The sequence below is a fragment of the Acyrthosiphon pisum genome, chromosome A1 (genome assembly GCF_005508785.2).
Source record: "Acyrthosiphon pisum isolate AL4f chromosome A1, pea_aphid_22Mar2018_4r6ur, whole genome shotgun sequence".
NCBI lineage: Eukaryota > Metazoa > Arthropoda > Insecta > Hemiptera > Aphididae > Acyrthosiphon > Acyrthosiphon pisum.
Window position 1 is genome coordinate 57,080,672 of NC_042494.1, and position 21,414 is coordinate 57,102,085.

Consider the following 21,414-nt stretch of genomic DNA (forward strand, 5'->3'; position numbering starts at 1 on the left):
AACGTTTTCTCTAATTGGTATTGAATTTCATCATTTCTGATTTCTTGCAACTACACAGAAAGGTGTATGAGAGTAGAACGACTAGGTTTCAAGTTACGTGTTTTCCATGAAATCGACAAAATCAGAATTTACTATAATATGACACATAAAATGGTTTAATGAATTTTTTTGGCAATGCTATTGATTCCGAGTTTAGCAGTCCGTACCAAACGATACGATGCTAACAAAGTAATATTGTGATTCGAATTCTACCCAGAAGTAGCAAAAAAAGCAACAAATTCGGAAAATTACATTTTCCGAAGATTTTAGTTATGCAAAGCACGTAAACAGCGTTGAACATCAATATGTGACTACGAAATATTTTTTTTCCATGGTAAAAAAGTTTGTATTCATATTATATTTTTTGAAACTATACTTAAATATAGACCATCCTTATTTAAACCTTATATCGGATGATTGCCTTACATGTTATATTGAAACAAATTCAATAAAATATACAGGAATTCGTTTGCATAATATAGTGGCTGAGATACAAAATTTGATTTATTTTATAACTATAAAACAGGATCGAATGTACGTAAATATATTTCGGACTTTGTATGTTTAAAATAGATTCGTTTCATGCACATTTAATTCCGTTATTTAAATAAAATATCATTAATTTAGTAAATATGAAAACATTTCAGTTGCGATTCGCCGTGTATTTGTTGTAATAGTAGTCTCTTTTTATAAGTAATTAATAAAACAAAACCGATATTTACTAACTAAATAGTATAACACTTTAATCCAGAAGTGCCCAACCTTTTTGGAGGCTTGGGCCACATTAAGCGGATAGAAGTTGTCATGGACCACATATTTTTTCATAGGCACATAATTTCATAAGGTAAAGTCATGATAATATGATATTTTTATAATAATACATTTTAGTTATAATTAGTAATATCACTATAGGCTATAGCCAGTACTAACATATTGTAGTAATGAATAACTTATGAGTGTATACTATAATATACCGGAATTTTATTTTTGGTACTTTAAGTTTTTTTTACTCATTATCCACTTATCCAGTATAGATAATTTTTTTTACTCATCATATGCGTTCTAATACTAGTAATCACTGATTTTGAAATAATTGTGAGACGGAATAAAATCTATCGATAGATGCGGAATTGACGCCCTTGCTTTAAAAGTTTAAACGGACGGTCCGTTTACGGTTCCGTTACGGACCAAACAGCAAAGATTTTATATTATCCCGCCTGGCACTATAAAGTAATGAAAAATAATATCACGAAATGGTGTATAATGTTACTATCAACAATTAATACAAAATATAATATTCTGAATAACAGGAATCAGGCTTTCGAAAAACCTGACTTCTACAAAAAAAATATATATATATCACGTTTTATTACAGTTTTTAATTTTTCGTATGTGTGAATCTACACATTTTAAGAGAATACCGACCTGTGCTATTCGAAGTAGTTTTTAATCGCGGTACAAATTGTATGAGCCACAATTGGTCCAAGAAATATTTTTTTTTGTAATTTTTCCAAAAGTTTAGGTTTAAAGATAAATCGGGTTTCTCAGACTTTGATTCTTCGTTGTATTATACTATTATGTATCTAAATCTACAAATTTCAAGAGAATCCCGACTTGTGCCTATTGAAGTAGTTTTTAACAGTGGTACATGTATAATGCAGTTTTATATTATGTATAAAATACTACAAAATGTAAACTAATTGTTTATTAAATTTACCGAAAACCCTTTTTCATTATTGGAGATAAACTTTTATATTTATATCATAATAGTAAAAGCCAAGGTGCTCGGAAATAATTCGTCAAAAAACATTCAATTAATTGTAAGTTCATAATACATATGCGAATTGCATTCTAAATATCCTCAAATTACTTTCATAAACCATAATGCTGATCAAAAATCACTTATAATTTACAACTATAGTGCGGAAAGGTGGAAGTAAAAGTATTAGTGTTATAACTACCTTGGTAAACGGCGAAGTATAATATACTTATCATAATATTGTTATTTTATAATACTATTATGATATCACCCAAAAATATCGATTATGATTCTAATAATTTAGAAATATTTCATCTGTAAAGATTTCAACAATGATAATAATATTATATTCTAGCAAATAAATTACTTTATTTTAAGACTAGTCAACAACATCATCTCGTTTATGCAGTATCTATAGATATCTAGAAATCGTGATTGGAGATTTACTATCATAATATTATGGATCTAGGAATGACATTATATTATATACTATAATATAACCAGGTAATTGTAATAATCTCTGGTATAGACATTATTTTGGAACATAATATTGATTTGTATAAAATTGTATTGCTTGAAAAAGCAACGTAGCTATACATTTATAATACTTATTATTCATTATAATAAATATTATTAACTTATAAAGTTGCATAGTGCTTATTATAAAAACAAGTAAAACAATTCGAGATTATAATATAAATAAATTGATATTTTGTTAAATGTGCAGTGCTTCCGATCGGTTGGGGGAGAATAAAGATGACGAAGAACGTAGCAGGGGATATTGGAGTAAAATAATCACGTATCGGTTACAAATCAAAAACAGAAAATTAATGCAAGTCAAGAAACTATATGATACTACCTATCTATACCTCCCCTAGAAATTCCATTAAAAAAAATAATTGAATTTTTTGTCAAAAATTGAAAATATAATAATGTTATTTATAAAAATATTAATAATAGCGTATTGAAGTATGACACGACGAATATTCACTGGATCATCACTTCATGATATTATATTATTATTTTTATTATGCGCAGACACAGACGTACAAATTATCGGTCGTTGACTGTATAATATTATTATGTTATAGGCATAATATTATTATCATGAATCGTCCGCGTGGCAAAATTACAGAGCTGTGCGTAATACGTTTTTCCATAGGTATCTGTTATCAGTTCCAATCCTGAATGTTATATTAGTGATAGAAATAGCACTGACTATTAATAAAATTGCATTTTAAACGCCTGATAGGTCTGTGGGTCAGATACCTACGTCTGACGGTATAAATCATTCTCCGCGATTACTTTAATGCTTAGACTACCTATAATAATAATTAATGACTTTCCACGTTTTCAACTAAATCTACTCGCCTGTTCTTACGATAAGTTGGTTGCGATGACCATACCTCAAAATTATATACTACGCTACTATGCTCAGTTTATTATAAAAGCCTTATTTTTCACGTGCCATTTTTAGTCTAGCCGCCTGCTGCGTATGGCTTGTTGTATTTTCTGCCCATCGTTTTCCACGTAATTCCGGTTAGTTGCGGTTGTAGGTACATGTAATATCACGTTTTTTATTTCACGTGACTCGTATATAAATTATTATTTTACTCTATTCATTACGGTGCAGCACACGATATACACGACGTACGAGTAGTATTATATAGATACGTCAAGCATTGTCACATCATACGCGCACACACGCACACACACTATCTCACGCACGCACGCGCTAAAGCTCCCGTTCGCTATGGCGTTAAAGGACTTGTCGCATGATGTTTTCAGAAACACGGATACAAACGTCACGTCATGGTTCGTTACAGTGGAATCTGCAGCCGTGTCTAAATGTGTAATAATATTATAAATATATATAGCGGTAGGTACCTGCATACATAACAATATCGTCCGTATCTCGCACCGGTCGAAAAAAATAAATCAAATAGACTACGACATTATTATATTTTTTTCTGCAAGTACCTAGAGGTACTTACATTTTGTAGGTCCTACAAGGCTACAAATATAATATAATATAATGACGGTAACTCGATAAGACTCGTATTCACACGATAACTATTAATCCAACGGTAGTCACGGTAAACGAAACCTTTATTTTGAGTTAAGTACTAGAAAATATTATATATCCTTATATAGGTATCCTATTATATGGCGAAGGCGTTAGAAAGCACAACTTTTATTGATATTTATAATTTCGAGGTGGTCGGACGCAGACTAACTATTATACTACATGCGGCAGAGCCATCGGATTAAGGAATCTGGGTAGTCTTAACTCCTCCCTCCCTGCTCAACGATTTCCGAAAAACCCTAAAAAAATATGTTTGTTCAATAAAGCTGGTAAATATTTTGACTAGGTGTATAAGAAAAATATATTATTTTTATTTTCCGGAATCTGTTTCAAAAACGGCAACCACCTCGATACTGTTATTGCAAAAATTTGATACAATGTGAATTATAAAATACGTAGGTAGGAAAAATTATTTTTCCGATGTTGTTATAAAAATCATAATAGTTTATTTTCGAGCAAGGTAGTTTTTTTTAAATTTTAGATACCTGTTTTAAAACAAGAACCACCATCACATTTATGATTATACCCAAATTCCGCTAACTAGAGATAAGTAAGTTATCGAACCCGATGAACTTTATTACCAATGTAATGTTTACAGCTATTTATAAGTACATGAAGTCCTAAAGTAAATGACGACGCAAATACGCGATAGAAATAAATAATTATACTTAAAAAATATAAAAGGCAAAGCAAATTTTTTATTAGTATTTCCATACATAATTAAACATTTGATATTTTATTTGTTTATATATTTTGCCCAACAAACTATTAAAACATATCAATTAGGGATATTATTATCCCGTGCAGACATGTACTAGCTGTGTCTCGAGAAGCCATTACTAAGACATGATGTGAAAACGACACTACGCACGAACCGTTCCAATTTGTATTTGGAAAAAACATATTGTGATGATAACGATTATCGATCGTTTCGCTAATAGTCTTTCAGTCGTTCAACGAATATAATTTATTGCATTAAATTAATGTTGTAATAAATTTATTATAATTACACGAGCAGCACCAAAGACGACATTAAAACGCTGGCAAATTTTTCGTTGACAATAAAAACTGTTAACTTATATTATTACGATAATGAATATACGAATAATGAACTATAATAATCATAATTATTATTATTATGTTGCATTATGACTATACGTGAAACAACACTACCTATCTTAAACGAGGGCGTTCTCTTTAACACATCAACCCAATTAACAATTATATCGTCGAAGTACATGACGAACCCTAAACAGATTAGAACATTCACTCAGCTTTCGACCATATGTCGACAAAGGAAACAGTTTAATTGCATAATTTCAGATACCTACTTTTTATCGGCAAGGTTGGGAGGACAAAAGTTAAAGCAACAAAAAATGAATTAACTTGATTAAATATTAAATAAACTTTTTAAACAAAACTCGTTTATTTTTTTAGAAGCAAATAATTAAAAAATAGCTCGTTAAAATTAAAAAAAAAGTTTAAATTAACTCAGTTTTAAAAATTTTAGCTCGTTAAATCCAATCCTTGGCTGCTGGTACAGTATATTATGCGTAGTATACACGTAGGGGTCGGCGTACTTTCGAATTCTCGCTGATGTTCCTTTTTTTATTTTATCACATTATCGTATTTACAACGACGACGGGCAGTACTATATTATATAGTAATAATACGATGTTCTAGGGGCTTATATTTTTAAGCCAAAACCATAAATTATAAAATAATTGTTAATCGATGTAGTTTTTCCAAAAAAAAAAACAACGACAACGACAAAACGAGTGCAACACGACGTCGCTGCCATAATCGGTAAAATAATTAGATAAAACGTCTTTACTTTTGAATAATTGAAATAATTATGGCACAACGTTTATGTAATTTTCACACGTCATCCTTTTACATCATTAATACCGTTAAAATTGTCTGTATGTTTGACTTTACAATCATTTACATGAAATAGTTACCAGATGACTCCGTTTTATACAACAATTATAATAGATATAATATGTAACATTGAACTTCCTAATAAATATATTATATTTTGTTCGTAAGACATATGAATAAACACCTATATTATTAGGACCCTACAATAGAGTTAACGGGGTTTTCGGTAAACCATTTAATATCGGATGATTTTTCGAATACCACTTGAACAGTGGTACCTAAACCATTATACCCAAGTAGATACTGCATAATATCGAATAATGTATATACTGTACACTTTATTACCAATGCCGCGGTGTACTGGTATGATAAGTATTCCGGTGTATATAATATTGCTGATGCTATATATTTTTGGTAAAATATACCAGTATTACGGTAATCCAGTATGTATCAGTTGTATGGTTTTCCAGTACTTACCAAATCTAATACAGGTTACAGATATTAAATTCAATACAACCAGACATCAACCCTAACCCAAGATTAAATAATTTACGCTTCTATTGTCATATAGCTTCAATCTAAAAATGTCTGTTGAAAATCTCGAACCGACCGGTTAAGTCACTAAAATTTTAAGTTTAATCGACTCTGTGTTGTAGAAGCTGGCAAAACTCCGTGGGCCACGCATTAGTAAAATTAATTTTAAAAAAAGCTAGAGGATTTTACAATTTTATAAATATTATACAATGTCATATCTTAAATAATATAATATTGTTTAACAGCAAAAACTAATTGTCTTGAAAATCTTTGAAAATAATATTTCTTCATAATTTAAGTCATTATTACAATACAACTTTTTTGAAAACAAATTATATAATTAAATTATCAGAAAAAATATTCTGCTTCAGAATATTAAATTAAAAATGTATACTGTCATTCAAAAAAGTAAAAACTTAAAAAATAATAACGATAAAAAAATATTTGTTTTTTAATGACGAAGTTATTAAAAACAATACATTTCCCAAAACGTTAATAGGTACTGTTGTCTGTTTGAGAAAATAAACGTTTACTTTTAAAATATTCACATTGTATAATATCATAACAGCTGCCATATAAGTGCAATAGTCAGTGTATTAATTGTTTGACTAAATCCAAATAAATAAGTCGCTAGTAAAATTAGGTATTTAACTTTTTTTTTTCGGTAACTTTACGAAATCATTGTGCGCATGGTTTTAAATAAAGCTCGCACGGTATACAATACCTTTTTATCTGATACAGTGTTTAAAAAAAAATCAGATATTATGAATCTTTAGTACCTAGGTAAGTCATGAATATTTTATTTTTTAAGCAAAAAAACCATATAAGCGGTTGAATTATTATTCTTTATAGTTCCACCAAATAATTTTCTGGTAAATCAATAATAATAATAATAATATTACCTATTGGATTTCGCACAATCGATTTCCCGGACGGTACACGCTCAATAAGTTGCAACAGTGCGTTATAATTTTTTTCAGGGAAAGTGATGGGGTGCTTTCGGGGGGTGGTAAACGAAGAATCAAATGATCGCGCGAGGATTGGTGCCACCACCACCCCCAAACCCCCATCCACCCCACCACAAACACTAACCCGATTAAAATACCGACCGATGGCGCCACAACACGCGTACACCATTATAATATTATTAATATTGTGCGCTATATGTTTTATTATATTATTATAGTAGTGGATTATTGTTATAATAAACGTACGTTGCACATTGACATTTTTCCGTCAGTGTTTTGTCGTCTCGGAGGTGGCTCTCCGGCCGAAGGTAGAGGCGCCGTGGTCTGGCCCTGTTTGTACAGCTGCCATCCCTTGACGTAGAGATCGCCGGCGAACACGATCCGACCGCCGCCGGGCACCGAGTGTCTGCGTCTCGTCGACTGCCACCTGCGCCACAACAAAGGTCACCGCTGATAATTATTAGGGCTTTTGCGTGTATAGTAGTCCGCCCGCGAGCGGGTGACGTTCAATTAGACGAAAACCCACACCCCCCCGCCGGTGCACCCCGTTCAAACAGAGCTGCACAATACACGCGGGTCGCAACCCACCGCCACGTTGTATACCCTAACCCTGTGCGTTAAACACGACTCTCGTAATACGATATAATATTATTATACGACACTGCAGCTCGAGGACGGGTGGGAAAAAAATTTAATTTAAACACATTGTAGTTTAAAAATATATTATGTTGTAAAGCAAACAAAAAAAATAAACTGTTAGGTATCTTAAAAAACTACTGCAAGAGTGACCCACGGCTATATAGTAACAATAATAATATTATGCTGGAATGGATTTACTAAAAGAAAAAAAAGAATGTCGGTAGGTCGTATAATGATACGTATTGTATTTTTCGTATAAAACATAGACCAAAGGTTTATGTTGCGCTATTAATGAAGCTTTGCACGGGCTCCAAGCTAATTCTGTAAGCTGTAGCTTTTGCACGTAACCCGTTTTAACTTTTGCATGCGAGAGTGAATAGTTATTCCCGGGTATAAAAAATTCTTAAAAAATTACTTTCTATAAGCTAATAATATTCAAAGATTAACGAAAAATAATTTAACCTGAATAGAAAAATGTTTTGTGCAATCGATCATTATTTCAAACGAATAAAATAAACAATGATCATAGGTTTCAACTTCAATCATAAAAATGTATAAATAGGTTTATGATGACAAAACGTTATTCATACTTTATTATTTTAAACTACTAATAAATTATATTATTAGACTTGTACAATATATTTTATAAAATTATAACGATCTATCTTCCTAACGATGCTCTGATCTAACATAAATATTATATGCATTTACTTATTTTAAAATAGTGATATGATATAGAAAGTAATTGAATATATTGAATTTATTGGTGAACATTTAAATTAATAATTATGCATAGGTACTTTGAAAAAAATCATACTTTAGTAAGATGACGTCTAGTATTTTTTACTTCGCTAAAAATATATATTTTTTTACTTCATTAATTAAAGATTATAGATGTTTTAAATGTAAACTAACGGTTACCTTGTTAAGATATTTTCACCCTTTGTGTATTTATTAGGGACAGAAATATAAAATATGTTTTAGTATTATTTTATTTGACAAATAACATTGATTGAAATCAAATTCTTAACAATTATAATAAAAGTACAGTTAAAATAAACAGGTACACAAATATACAATATGATAATTGAAAAAAAAAATAATCAATGAGAGCTAATATTTTTTAAGAATATATAATTGCCTTGTTAACGGTAAAACATACAAAATTGAAGAGAAAGATTGTCAGATAAAAATACCTAAATTCAATCATTATTGATCATTATTGATTCATTATTATTTTATGATTTCCCAAAAATGTAATCTTTAATCCTATAAAAAGAAATAAGTTCGTCTATAATTTGATAGCGAAAACATTTTTGTAAAATATAATTAAATATTATTCACAAGTACTAATGTTTTGTTATGTTTTGTATAAATTTCAATTAGAAATGTTTGTTTAATAATAACATATTTTGTATTATTTTATTATTTTCATTTTACTATTATGTCGCATGAACAACGGTATATAATATTATTAAAGGTACCTATATGATAAATATGTAATACTACACTTCCAATAAAATTGTATTCTTCATAGTGAACATTTAATAATATAAAATAAGAACATATTATATTTTGTAAACAAAACATTAAAATTAATAGATATTGTTATTTACTCATTTTTAACTTGATATAAAATTGTTGGTTTTTATGAAAATTTTAATTTAATTTTAATTAGCAGCTTGCACAATTAAAAATATAAATTGTATGTATTATGTATCAACTGGTTTAAAATAAATATATATGTAATCTTTAATTTTATTCAATTAAATTTTTTGAAGCCCGTCAAGACGGAAAAATATCATGGTCCCATGCGATTCCGTCTTATCGAGGTTTTACTGTAATATGATTTTTTTTGTGTTTTGTATTTTGAGATATGATTGATAAAGGTTCATTTTGCGTATACTAAATAAAAAAGTTAAATTAATATTTTATTTATTTATAACCAAAAGGTTTCTTTAACAACAAGCGTAATACGTATCTTTTGATTCTAAATTCAGTCCACATTAACTGAATAAAATAAATGTAAGAAATGAAAATTGCATAAAATAATTTAAAACTAATATTTTCATTTGTACGATCAATCGTTAAAATTATTAATTAAAACGGATTTATTTCCAAGAATATTATCATTTTAGTATAAATATAAAAGAAATAATGACGTTTGATAGTAAAAGAAAATATCAATAATTCATTAATTTTATAATATTATCATTGATATTGATATAAATAATTTTTAAAGCTATTTCGAAACACAGCTATCTCCATGTATCAAAGTTATGAAATATTTATAATCATTAACAAATATTGCAACTAAAATTATTTCAGTTTGATTTTAATTCAAAAATGTATATCTTACCAAGTTATAAGTCTGTAAACTCTGGATTTCTGTCCTCGGTCTCTAAGTACACGGGCTAAACCCAAAACAGACTCCCTGTGTTCCATATTCACAGCCATGGCTCTTTTATAATAAATTAAAGCCTCGGCCACACGACCTGGAAAACAATATTATTGAATCAGATATGAGTATAAGTATTAAGTACCTACTAAAATGTGAACGTTACATTTCCTCCAATATTATATCCAATTAGTTAGTAAATAATATGCATAATATGACATTTCAATCAATTAAACTAAGCGAATTAATATTAAATGCCTTTCTACGAATATTTTAAAATATAATATCAAATGAAACATTATGGAGTGATTATATTGTAATGCGTACGTTTAGCAAGTTGGGCTACTTATTCGAAAAAAATATTATATAGTTTATTAAAATTAACCACTATGTGAGTAATAGTGACATTATTTTATTAATTTACTCGAAGTGCATTTTCCCCTTCATCTTTTATATTTATTATTATGATTTTATTTTCTAAAATGAGATGACATGTTTCTTACATAATAAGGCTTCATTACAATATTGGCCTTACTTTATATTCGATTACATAAGAGGCTTTTCTATGAAAATAAGGTTTTTTCGCAATAATATAATTCCATTGTCGGATTACGACAAAACGGGAAAAGGTAAAACGTATCATTCTTTACAATAGGATTTTTTTACCAAGAATAGTTTATATTGAAGAAGCCAATTATGTGTTTTTGAAGTTTTTTTCAGTTAAACACGAACGACGTCCATTGTTCATGATAATATTATTTACTCTCAGATAGATTTAAATAATTTGAGTTAAATAAACAATAATATAGGTTAAGTTTGAAAAGTTATTTATTTGCATCCCTGAGGATAAAATTATAAAAAAAATCAAGTCCGTTTGCGGTTCTTAGAATATTATAAATATGATTTAATTTAAGAATACATATTACAATAACGCATATTATAATATTATATAGTGTGCAAATTGTATATAAATTCTAATAAATATTATTCGTGTCATCACCTGATATGTATACTTCTACGTGATCGGTGATGACACGAATACATAATAAGATATATAATCAAAATTAATAATGATCAGCGATAGTGATTATGGTATCTTACAATTTATAAATATGCACTTTTATTTTTTATCAAACAATTCTGGGTTTTACCAAAAAAAATAAATATATTTTTGCTTATTATTGAATTTAAAATCACGTTGTGATGTTTTGATACCTTATGACTTTATGAGTTATGTTAGTTGCGATAAATACATGAACATTTATTTAACATAATATTATATTAATTTGATTCTGTTTTAATTTACATTACATGTTTAAATACTTATAGCAATTGGACAATTGGTCGAAAGAAATATAATATTATGATATCATTTGCATAATTGATTATTATTTATTATTGTTATTGTTGTTAACGAATTGTATTAATGCGATTTGAATTTATAATGTTTTATTTAAACGTTCTACCTAAATCTGAAATTTAAGTTACTATTTTGATGAGTAAAAAAAAAATAAAGTATTTGTGAACTGAGTTTCACAAACCATAATCTAGTTTATCGAACTAATTTATCTCGCAATAAACTCATTAATTATTGATATTAATAATTTATTTGGTTGATATTAAATTTGTGTTTGACTTTACTGTCAGATTTAACTATAGTTAGTAATAAAACCATGCAAAGTTATTTTTATATTGAAGTATTGAACTATTGATGTTTATTTGTTAAATATTATTTAAATTTTTATGGTGATTTTGTTTATGAAAATGAGTTGCTTAATTCTAATTCAAAATTGATACAATCACAGTGTTTATTCATTACCTATCTGATATTAATATTTATTATTCTTTTTTTTTTAACTTGAGCCTGGAAATTGTGGCCATTAGCTATTGTAAGGATTATGGACTATGGTTGGTAGGGTTGGTACGATCAGGTTGTTATAGTTGTCACGGTAGGTAAGCAACACGTGTATGTTTAGGTTTTTGATACCCCGGATGGTCATCCAACTGGGAACTAGTAGCAGCAGACGTTATATTTTACTCTCAGTGACATTGCGTGACGGATAGCAGCCAATGTGCACAATTTTTATTATTATTTATTTAGTTAAGTTGTTATTCGTTTTATTTTTTGTGCTAATGAATATTTTTTTAAGGATGAATAATATCATAATAATAATATATTATACGTAATGTATATTTATGGATAATATGCCGATATAATAATAATATGCAGGTTTCCAATATTTCGTTGTTAGAATTTTTCAAAATTATTTAAAAACGATGGTGCGTTATACGGATCACATACAGTTTTGCGTCCATAGTAATAATTTAAAAAAATGAATCACTTATAACAGTAAGCATTGATAAACGTTCAATTGCAGTATACAGTGAAGGGTGTATAATAATGGAATATTTATAATGTGATGTATAATATAGCGTTGAGATCATTGATTATCTCTCAAAAAGACTTTTCAACACATCTCGATAATTGTCAATAATACACGCATGATAATACCTATAATGAGATATTCTTAAAATATAATTATAATATATACTTAGACAGATGTACTCACGGTTATCGCGAAGCCAACGAGCATAACGAGCTTGATGTTCTGGGTTTTTGGGCTGATAGGCAGCAACGTGTTTCAACAGTCGTCCAGTTTGGCTTCCCGTGTGCAATTTGGCCAACAGCAAGTATGCAGCTGTGTAACCGTTGTTCAACATGAGACATCGTTCCAGCATGGCCACTGCGTCTTTGGTCCGGTTCATCAACCTGACGTCCATTAATATAGTTGGTATAATGACAATTTATTATTATGAGTGTTTTTAATACAATCAGAAAAATATGGTAATATAACATTATTAATAATAATAGATGTTGCCAAAAATACCCACCCTTTTTAAGGAACGGAATTCCTAATTTTTTTTTTTTTTTTAAATTGTATTAAAAACCTAATAGAAAATTCGGAAAGCTATTTCAAATAACAATCGATGTTTAATGCGCAATTCACCGATGAGTACCTACATGAATCACTTTCGTCCAGTTTAAAGTCCCTCCCACAAAAAAAAAAAAAAAAATGCAGAGGAAAATTTTGTAGAGCTAATATAATAATTTATTATTTTACCTGTACACTTGACCCAAGTTGTAATGAGCGTTAACGTGCCCTGGTGAATATCGGATTGCGGCCAAAAAATGGTGTTCAGCATCCCTGGACCTTTCCATCAGCGTGCCTAAATTGTTGTGAGCACTCGCATAAGATGGCCATAACCTAAAACGTAAAAATTAACAAGGTATAAAGGATGTGACTTTAATATAATATAGCTACCTATAAACTTTAACAGAAACTACAATAACTTAAACATATTATACTTAATAATATTCTATAATATCTGTTTACATTAGTTTTAGTTGAAATACTTCATGATACTTTGTGAATAAATCTCAAATGCAATTAAACACAGTTAAGACATATAATATTATTACACTGTAAGTTATGACGTCATGTGCGGAGATAATTTCAAACAAAACGCAGTTGATTTGCAAAGATCCAAGTTCTAATTATATGAATTATTGACTCATTTAAAGTATACAAATTATAATGGAATTATTGCATATGCCAAGGGACGGGATAGCTTCAGTGTTCTGAGTAAGTATTATGACACGTGGTCTACTGCACCTGATTCTAACCAACTAAGAACAGAAAAAAAGTCTCCCGAGAGTGAACTTCCTGTCGTAATTTTCTTCAACCACTGCATTTATAAATTTGATTAGACTGCGTTTTCAACTGAAATATGTAGATGCATAGGTTTTTTTTTATTATTAAAACCTCTCCCTTGTACTATTTCGAGAATAAAAATATTTAATTTCTGATTCTATCATGCTATAACGTAGAACTAATAAAAACAATATATTATGTTTAAACATAAAATATCCATGATATTGATATACTGTTCATATTTTGTACGTATTGAGAGAAATTTATAACGGTGAACCACCGGCACATATTATTATAAAATATAAATAGTAGGCACCTATATTGTATAATATAATTTGATAGTTTTTTTTTTGTTCGTACCTATTTATATACCTTTATTTTTATTGTTGAATAGTTGATGGGACAATTTCTTATCGGAGAACTCCGCGAGTTTCGAGTGAACTTTTTTATTAAAAATTCGCAACGACACTTACGCGCCACCACGCCACAATATATACATAATACATGCCGCCACCGCACAATACTATGTTTCTTTTTTTTCATTCTGCTTTCGTTTTCAACCGGCAGACACGACTCAAACATTTGGGGCCGACCGTCACAGTAATAATATTATGCAAGTAGGAATAAAACACGTCGCCTGCATCCGACACGACTTACTATGTACACCGTATATCCACCGTCATCGTCGCCTGGTTGACAACTGCTGCGGCGACGACAACGAAGAAAATCGATTTGTCTCGCGCTGTTTGTCCGGGACTCTAATGGAAAAAGTGTCATCGGCGGAATCCAATTTTGGACTCGTCACAACAATACCACACGCCCACCCACCTCACCCACCTGTACACACACAAACCCAAATACACGCGCACGCATACTGTGTGTATTTTATTTTCACCGTATGTTGACATAGTTTTCCTTTCTCCGATCGCGCGAGCGGCGAAAAACCTCTTTACACTTGTTTGCATAACCGCGATAGCAGTATGCGTGCGCGTGTGTGCGTATAATAATATCATATCAATTCGCTCATCGGTTTTGATCTGCTCATAATGCTTATCGATAAAACATAATATAACGAAATACAACCCGTTTGCGCGCACTGTGCCCGCATAATAATAATAATATGCTAACCCAAAAATCTCTTGTTCGACAGCGTGCACGCGCCTTTTCACGTGCACATCATACGCATACATAATATTATATTATTATACACACAGAGTGTCGTCGTTCGTCTTTTCGTGATATTATCCCGTCGACGTCGTCGTCAGACGGCTGACACAAACGAGGGTGTATATAATCCAATATCAGACACACGGAATATTACGCGTGTTATGATCAAGAGGAGACGAGTACAACACCGTGGCAAACGAGCCGATGCGGAGGGTGGGGGGGACGCCTACTCCTCATCATTTTTTTTCAACACCATTTTTTTCGCAGCCCTTTATTCAAAACATTATACACAGGAATTACAATATTCACCTGCACTATGATCCCACACCACCACTACGAGTTTTTTCTGGTTTCTAAAACACACACACACTCTCGCATTGCGTGTGTATTTTAAGGCGTGTAAGCAGGTTAAATCTATAATTTTTGGTTTTTTTCCCACTCTTTTTCGTCGAAGGCCAAAAGAGTGATGGATGACGTGTAATAATTTCAAAGGGCTAACTCTCATAAAATGGGTCGTTTCATCTTTTTTTAAGCCCCGTGTTGACTGAGTGTTTTTACACGGTGAATGAATAGTTTAATATAAGTGTCCACCCCAGATGGTTTTTCTCGAGGTGTAAACGAGCGTTTTTTTTTTTTTTATAATATATCAGCAAATTTAACATGCATGTGGTTTTTGTTCATCATCCTTAACACGCATGCATCCACTGAATTCAAGCATGACTTCATCTCGAAAGCACACAATTTATTATTATATTATTACGTGTTATGGAAATCAAACACGCATAACATGCATAACATGATCGTAGAGTGACATCTACCTTGTTATAAATGGCGATAAATATAGCAATATTATACACAGATAAATATAAACTTATAAAATATTAAATTGTACTGGTTTCAACTAGTTTTTTTACTAATATGTCAAACTAAACATATGATTAAATTAATGCCTGTATGCTGTACTTTTAAATTTTAGATAATATTTTCTTTGCTCACGATAATGTTAAAAAAACTATTGTAGGCATGCCTCTAATGAAAAAGATTTACATTAAATATTATACTAATCAACTATGGAGTAAAAAAAAAATAATAATAATAATGGTATGTAATAATGGTAGATATGAAAAAAAAAACAAGGAATACAATTTTTTTTTATGTAAAACTCTTCAGTCTTGATGTAACACACTAATTCTAAATTCCGTTTGAATTTATTGTTAAAGGTTTTCGCTGAATTTTTAATACTGTGAGAGAAAAAAAATGCGTAGCAAGTTGAGAATAAAAATTTAAAAATTACCGAGCAGACGTGTACAGTTGGAATAACGAACGCGCGTGTCACGTCTCATACAAACAACTTTCATCAGAGGTCTAATAATAACATATACTTTTATTAGAATTTATCACTCGAAACCGACCATTTATCAGGGTATTATTACATTTGCAACATCATTCAAACTTCAAGTAGATATAGTATATTCTTTTGTAAATATTTAGTTTGAATCAAGAACTCCGATTCTTATCTCTATATATAAAGGTAGGTACATGTATTTTTTTTCTAAACACATAATATATTCTTATACGTTGAAATTGAATGCGTAATATATCCATTGGGATCCATTCGGTCCTTCTTTTAAGTCTTTACAGTTACACATTATTCATTCGGGGTTTTTTCTCCTTTTTTTTTTATCCGGCACACAAGGCGCCGCATATTTCCGGTACGTAATAAAAGTTGGAAAAGCGTAAATGTGAATGTATTTTTCAGCTTCTGCGGTTTCCTCTCTATACCTCTTGATGTTCACACACACACCCACACACACCCCACGTATGTTTATGAACTGCCCGTCTGCACTATGCACTCGCGCGTAATCCGTCTAGGCGTGGCTTTTGCTCAACTTGTATAGATACGGATTCGTTGCCGACGGCTTATTTTATTCACTACCCCAAGCCCCCCGATGCAGTACACGAACTTAATTTTTTTTTTTTGGTAACATACACACACATTACTCACGTCTCACACTCTCTCGCGTATATTATATTATGCACATTGCACATGCTTGACGTCATGTGCCGCCATTGCATTGCGCTGTAATTAAAACCGCGGTAGGTCCGGTAACATCCAGTGTGAAGGCGTATTATAATGTTCCCGACTGGTCATAATCCTCTGCGATGTTTCTCATCTCGACAATATAATATAATATTACATTATTGGTAACATACTATTATTATTATTATTATACGCAATAGTCAATGGTAACAATTTGCGACTTGTCAATCAAAGAACAAATCTGCACAATTTCGCCGTCGAAATTATGTTTTTAAAAACACTTGCAGATTTATATTAGTAATAGTTGTTAGGTATTATAATTTATTATGTAATTATGTTATATAGGTATTGTATAATACTGTATAGTGTATTGTTATATCTGGTATAATTTAGTCTAGTATAAAACACCATATTTCTATAAAATACTTTGACAAGATACTCACTGAACATTTTTTTGGTGTATCGAAATATTATCAGTAGGTTTTAATAAAGTAAAATATTATATTTAAATCTATTTAAAACAGGAATTGGATCCAGAACCTTTTAATGAAATAATTATCATTAGTTACTGAAACTAGATCTAAAAAACTATAACCGAAAAACACCAGTCCTTGATTTATACGTAACATTGCACGATTGCAAAACTAATTAAAATAAATATATGGCTTATTTAGTTTAAAATGTAGGTTATCTTAGAACGTATTATAGCAGTCACAACCCAGAAATCATTGTTATTATTTTTTTAATAAATTTTCTTTTCAATTTATACTTTGTTTGACAATTTATTAGCTTTAACAATTAAAATATTTGTTTACAAGATTAAAAGAAATATGGAAAATATAAATCGTATAAAAAAATTAATTAAATTATAATATAGACTGTATGGTTAAATGATTAGACATTATATTATGGACAAAAATATTTTTTTTGTTGAAATAAGATTATAATATATTAAGGGTATATTTGTGAATTTAAAAAGAGTTAATAGGCTGTTGCATCGTGGTGATAATTTGGGACAGTTGAAGATAAAATAGAAAACGTCATGATAGTCGTGGTGTTGTTATGGAATATGCGGAGGAGAAGATATTCAATGAAAGTTCAAAGACATGTGTAAGGGGTGGTCAATTCGGAGATGGGGGCACGATGTTACCTATTTCCTAGAGAGATTAAGGTCGTGAAACAAGAGTTTTTGTGGGATGGTTAGGTTATGCAAACCTGGTACGGTTTTGACCTAGGAGGTTGGGGGGTGATGTTAGACCACGGAATTTTTATACTAGCAGTACATCTGAGGAATGCCGTAGATTTGGCAAGTTTGTTGGCGAATTCGTTACCTGCTATTCCTATATGAACGAGGACCGAGGTACCTATTATAATAATTGAATGTCAAAATCTTGAATCTGTTAGTAATACAATAGGTAGGTACCTGATATTGTTTGTGAGATGAGAAGGTAGTGATTTGAATGGGCAAAAATTAAGTGAGTAGGTGGTGATAAGAAATTAATTTAGTGATATGGATGAGACGAATTTAATACTGAAATATACTCGTAAAATCAATTATCGTTTGTCAATTCATAGCTAAAATAAAAAAAAAAATTGCTTATGTTTATTGAAATTATTATAGACTATAGTTAACACTTTTTAAATTAAAATTTTTATTTTCTAAGTAGGTATTTCCATAGGTAGTAATTATAAACACGGATTGCAATAGATTGTACGCTAAATATGTTTGGATTATTCTATTCAATTCAGTATAAAACAACCAAATGCACAATTTATTATTCTAACTGACATTTAGTACATCAAAATGAAATAAGGTCAATGGATATGAACTCATATCTATACGTATTACGAAACTCGTGTACATTTATCTAGTTTCCATTGCCCCAGGGAAAAATAAAACCCCCTGTATTTAAAATGAGGCGGGTTTTTTAGTTCATTATTTATTATTATATTTTGTATAGAAAAATGCTGTGCTAAGTCAGATCTCCTGTTTCATTGAATTACGAGCCTCCTGATCCAGACTCGGATTACCCATTAAAGTAACAATATAACAGTACATTTTCCTTTATTTAAAAAAAAGTTTATTTATTATTTATACAAATAATTTGTATACGTCATATGAATGTATAAGTAGGTATTTTGTATAATATTATGCATACTATAATTCGTGAGGAATATCTAACCAGAAGAGTTACTTTAAAGTATTAGATTAAATAAGTTTTTTATTCGTTTGGTATCAAAAATATGATAGAATATAAAATTAATTGTTATGTATTTTTTTTACATTTCACATACCTATGTAATATTATTATTTCTTACAAAATAGGTCCATCTATCCGTTTGTACAATTAAAATTGTAAAAATAGTAGGTACTATAAAAATAAATTGTCTACAATCGATATTTACATGTAAAAAGGTTGTTATTCATTTTTTGGTTTGTCACATTTTCTAACACTATATTTTATATTAGTTTTAAAAGTTATGTCGATTTCATCCATTGGATTTATTGTTACAAAATAAGACAAAACTAAACTACAACATTTTTATAGTATTTTGTTAGATTGTATTTAACATATAAAAAGATAAAACAAGCTCTAAAGAATATAAGTGAGCAAAATATAATGTAACAAACTTGTGTATAAAAATAAGAGTTGTTGATTACATATGGATTAATTTTTTTCCAGGTATAAGCCCAAGCTTGGGACTGACATAATTGAATTAAAGAAACTTCTATAAACTCCCTTTATTATCATATTAAATTAAAAAAGTATTCCGTTGTTTCATTCGACACATTTTTTTTTTTTTTTTTAGTGTTTTGTACAACGCAATTTTATAAACTCCGTAGGTTCTGTAGTATCATTCTGTTAAATATATAAGTTTGTATATATAATGACCTGGTTTTGCCATATTATTTTTACTTTAGCTAACACGAATGTCTATTATAAACTTTGTGCATTTGAAATCGATTTTAGCACCTATTTACATGTTTTATTTTACTGTGAAAATAAAAAAAAAAACAACATAAATTTTGTTATTCTTAAACGAACTACTTTCAATATTCGAAATGGAAGGGTGTATTGGAACGCCACCGTGTATTCCGTAAGGAGTTGTGCCTTATCGATTTAACGGGGATAAAAATATATACTCGTATACACATAAATAAGAATACTAGCGCTCCGACATCCAAACACATTTAATCCTAACAGTCATTTTGGCAGGTGGTAGAAAAACGGGTTGAATTGTAATGGAAAAATGTGTGTTTGTGTTTTTGGGGCGACAGAAAAAAAAAATACGATGCAAGTTACGCTCTGAATATGATGTTGTCAAGAACTAAATCCATGAGCATAACAATGCGTTTAGTCTGCGCGACCATATGTGTTTACCGAATCCGGTGCGGGAACTTGGGCGAGGAAATGCTTGGAAAGTTTTGGTGATGCACGTGACGATGGAGACCACGAAAACCTCGAGATTCACCTGCGATTCCACGTACTTACATGAAATACGTTTTGCAAAACCGTCGGAAACGCCGTACTATATAGATATTATATTATATTGTCACACAACTACAACTATAATAGCGAGCATAAGATAAATACACATATATGCACGAATCCCGTGAACTCTTGTGAGTGACGTAAACGATTTGACCAGAATAGAATGGAAGGAGGGGAGGAAGCAAAAAAAAAAAAAATGCTAAAACAATTTTTTATCCGAGTATTTTCACTCGACGCAAGTACACAACAAATTCAATTTTCCCTCGTGCCGTTGGCTAAAAAGGCACGAGAAAACGTTCCATACACCGCTACCCCGAACAACCCACCCACCCAGTCCCTCCCACCCGAGTATAGTTTACGCATAGTTGACATGTAAAACGAGCAAGGCGGTAAACAAAGTTCAGACGGCGGCGGCGGCGGCGGTAGCGTATATTCTATTTCATCGTCTTGACGTGTATACACCCAGTGTGTCGGCGCACTGCACGAAATGACACGTAATTTTAAGCATGAACGCTCTTATCCCATTTCAGTCCAACATCAGTCGTCCACCCAACCTACGCACCCTGACACCATCCACACCACCGCCACTTCTCCTTATATAATATATATATATATCTATTATATATTATATATTATATATATATAGATATATTATATTATATGTGTGTAAGTGTGTGTGTGTGGATTCTTGTCGG

General features: G+C 30.4%; 1 protein-coding gene across 1 annotated transcript in view; it reads right to left on the reverse strand.

Annotated features, from left to right (window-relative positions):
- The window catches only part of LOC100164262 (protein O-mannosyl-transferase TMTC1), a 120,070-nt gene that overhangs the window by 17,901 nt on the left and 80,755 nt on the right, over window positions 1-21,414 (reverse strand). The window contains exons 11-14 of the mRNA XM_001943223.5: window positions 13,427-13,570; window positions 12,875-13,074; window positions 10,266-10,401; window positions 7,514-7,694 (exon numbers count right to left, since the gene is read on the reverse strand). Of these exons, the coding sequence (XP_001943258.2) occupies window positions 7,514-7,694; window positions 10,266-10,401; window positions 12,875-13,074; window positions 13,427-13,570 (661 nt within the window). The remainder of the gene's footprint in view (window positions 1-7,513; window positions 7,695-10,265; window positions 10,402-12,874; window positions 13,075-13,426; window positions 13,571-21,414) is intronic.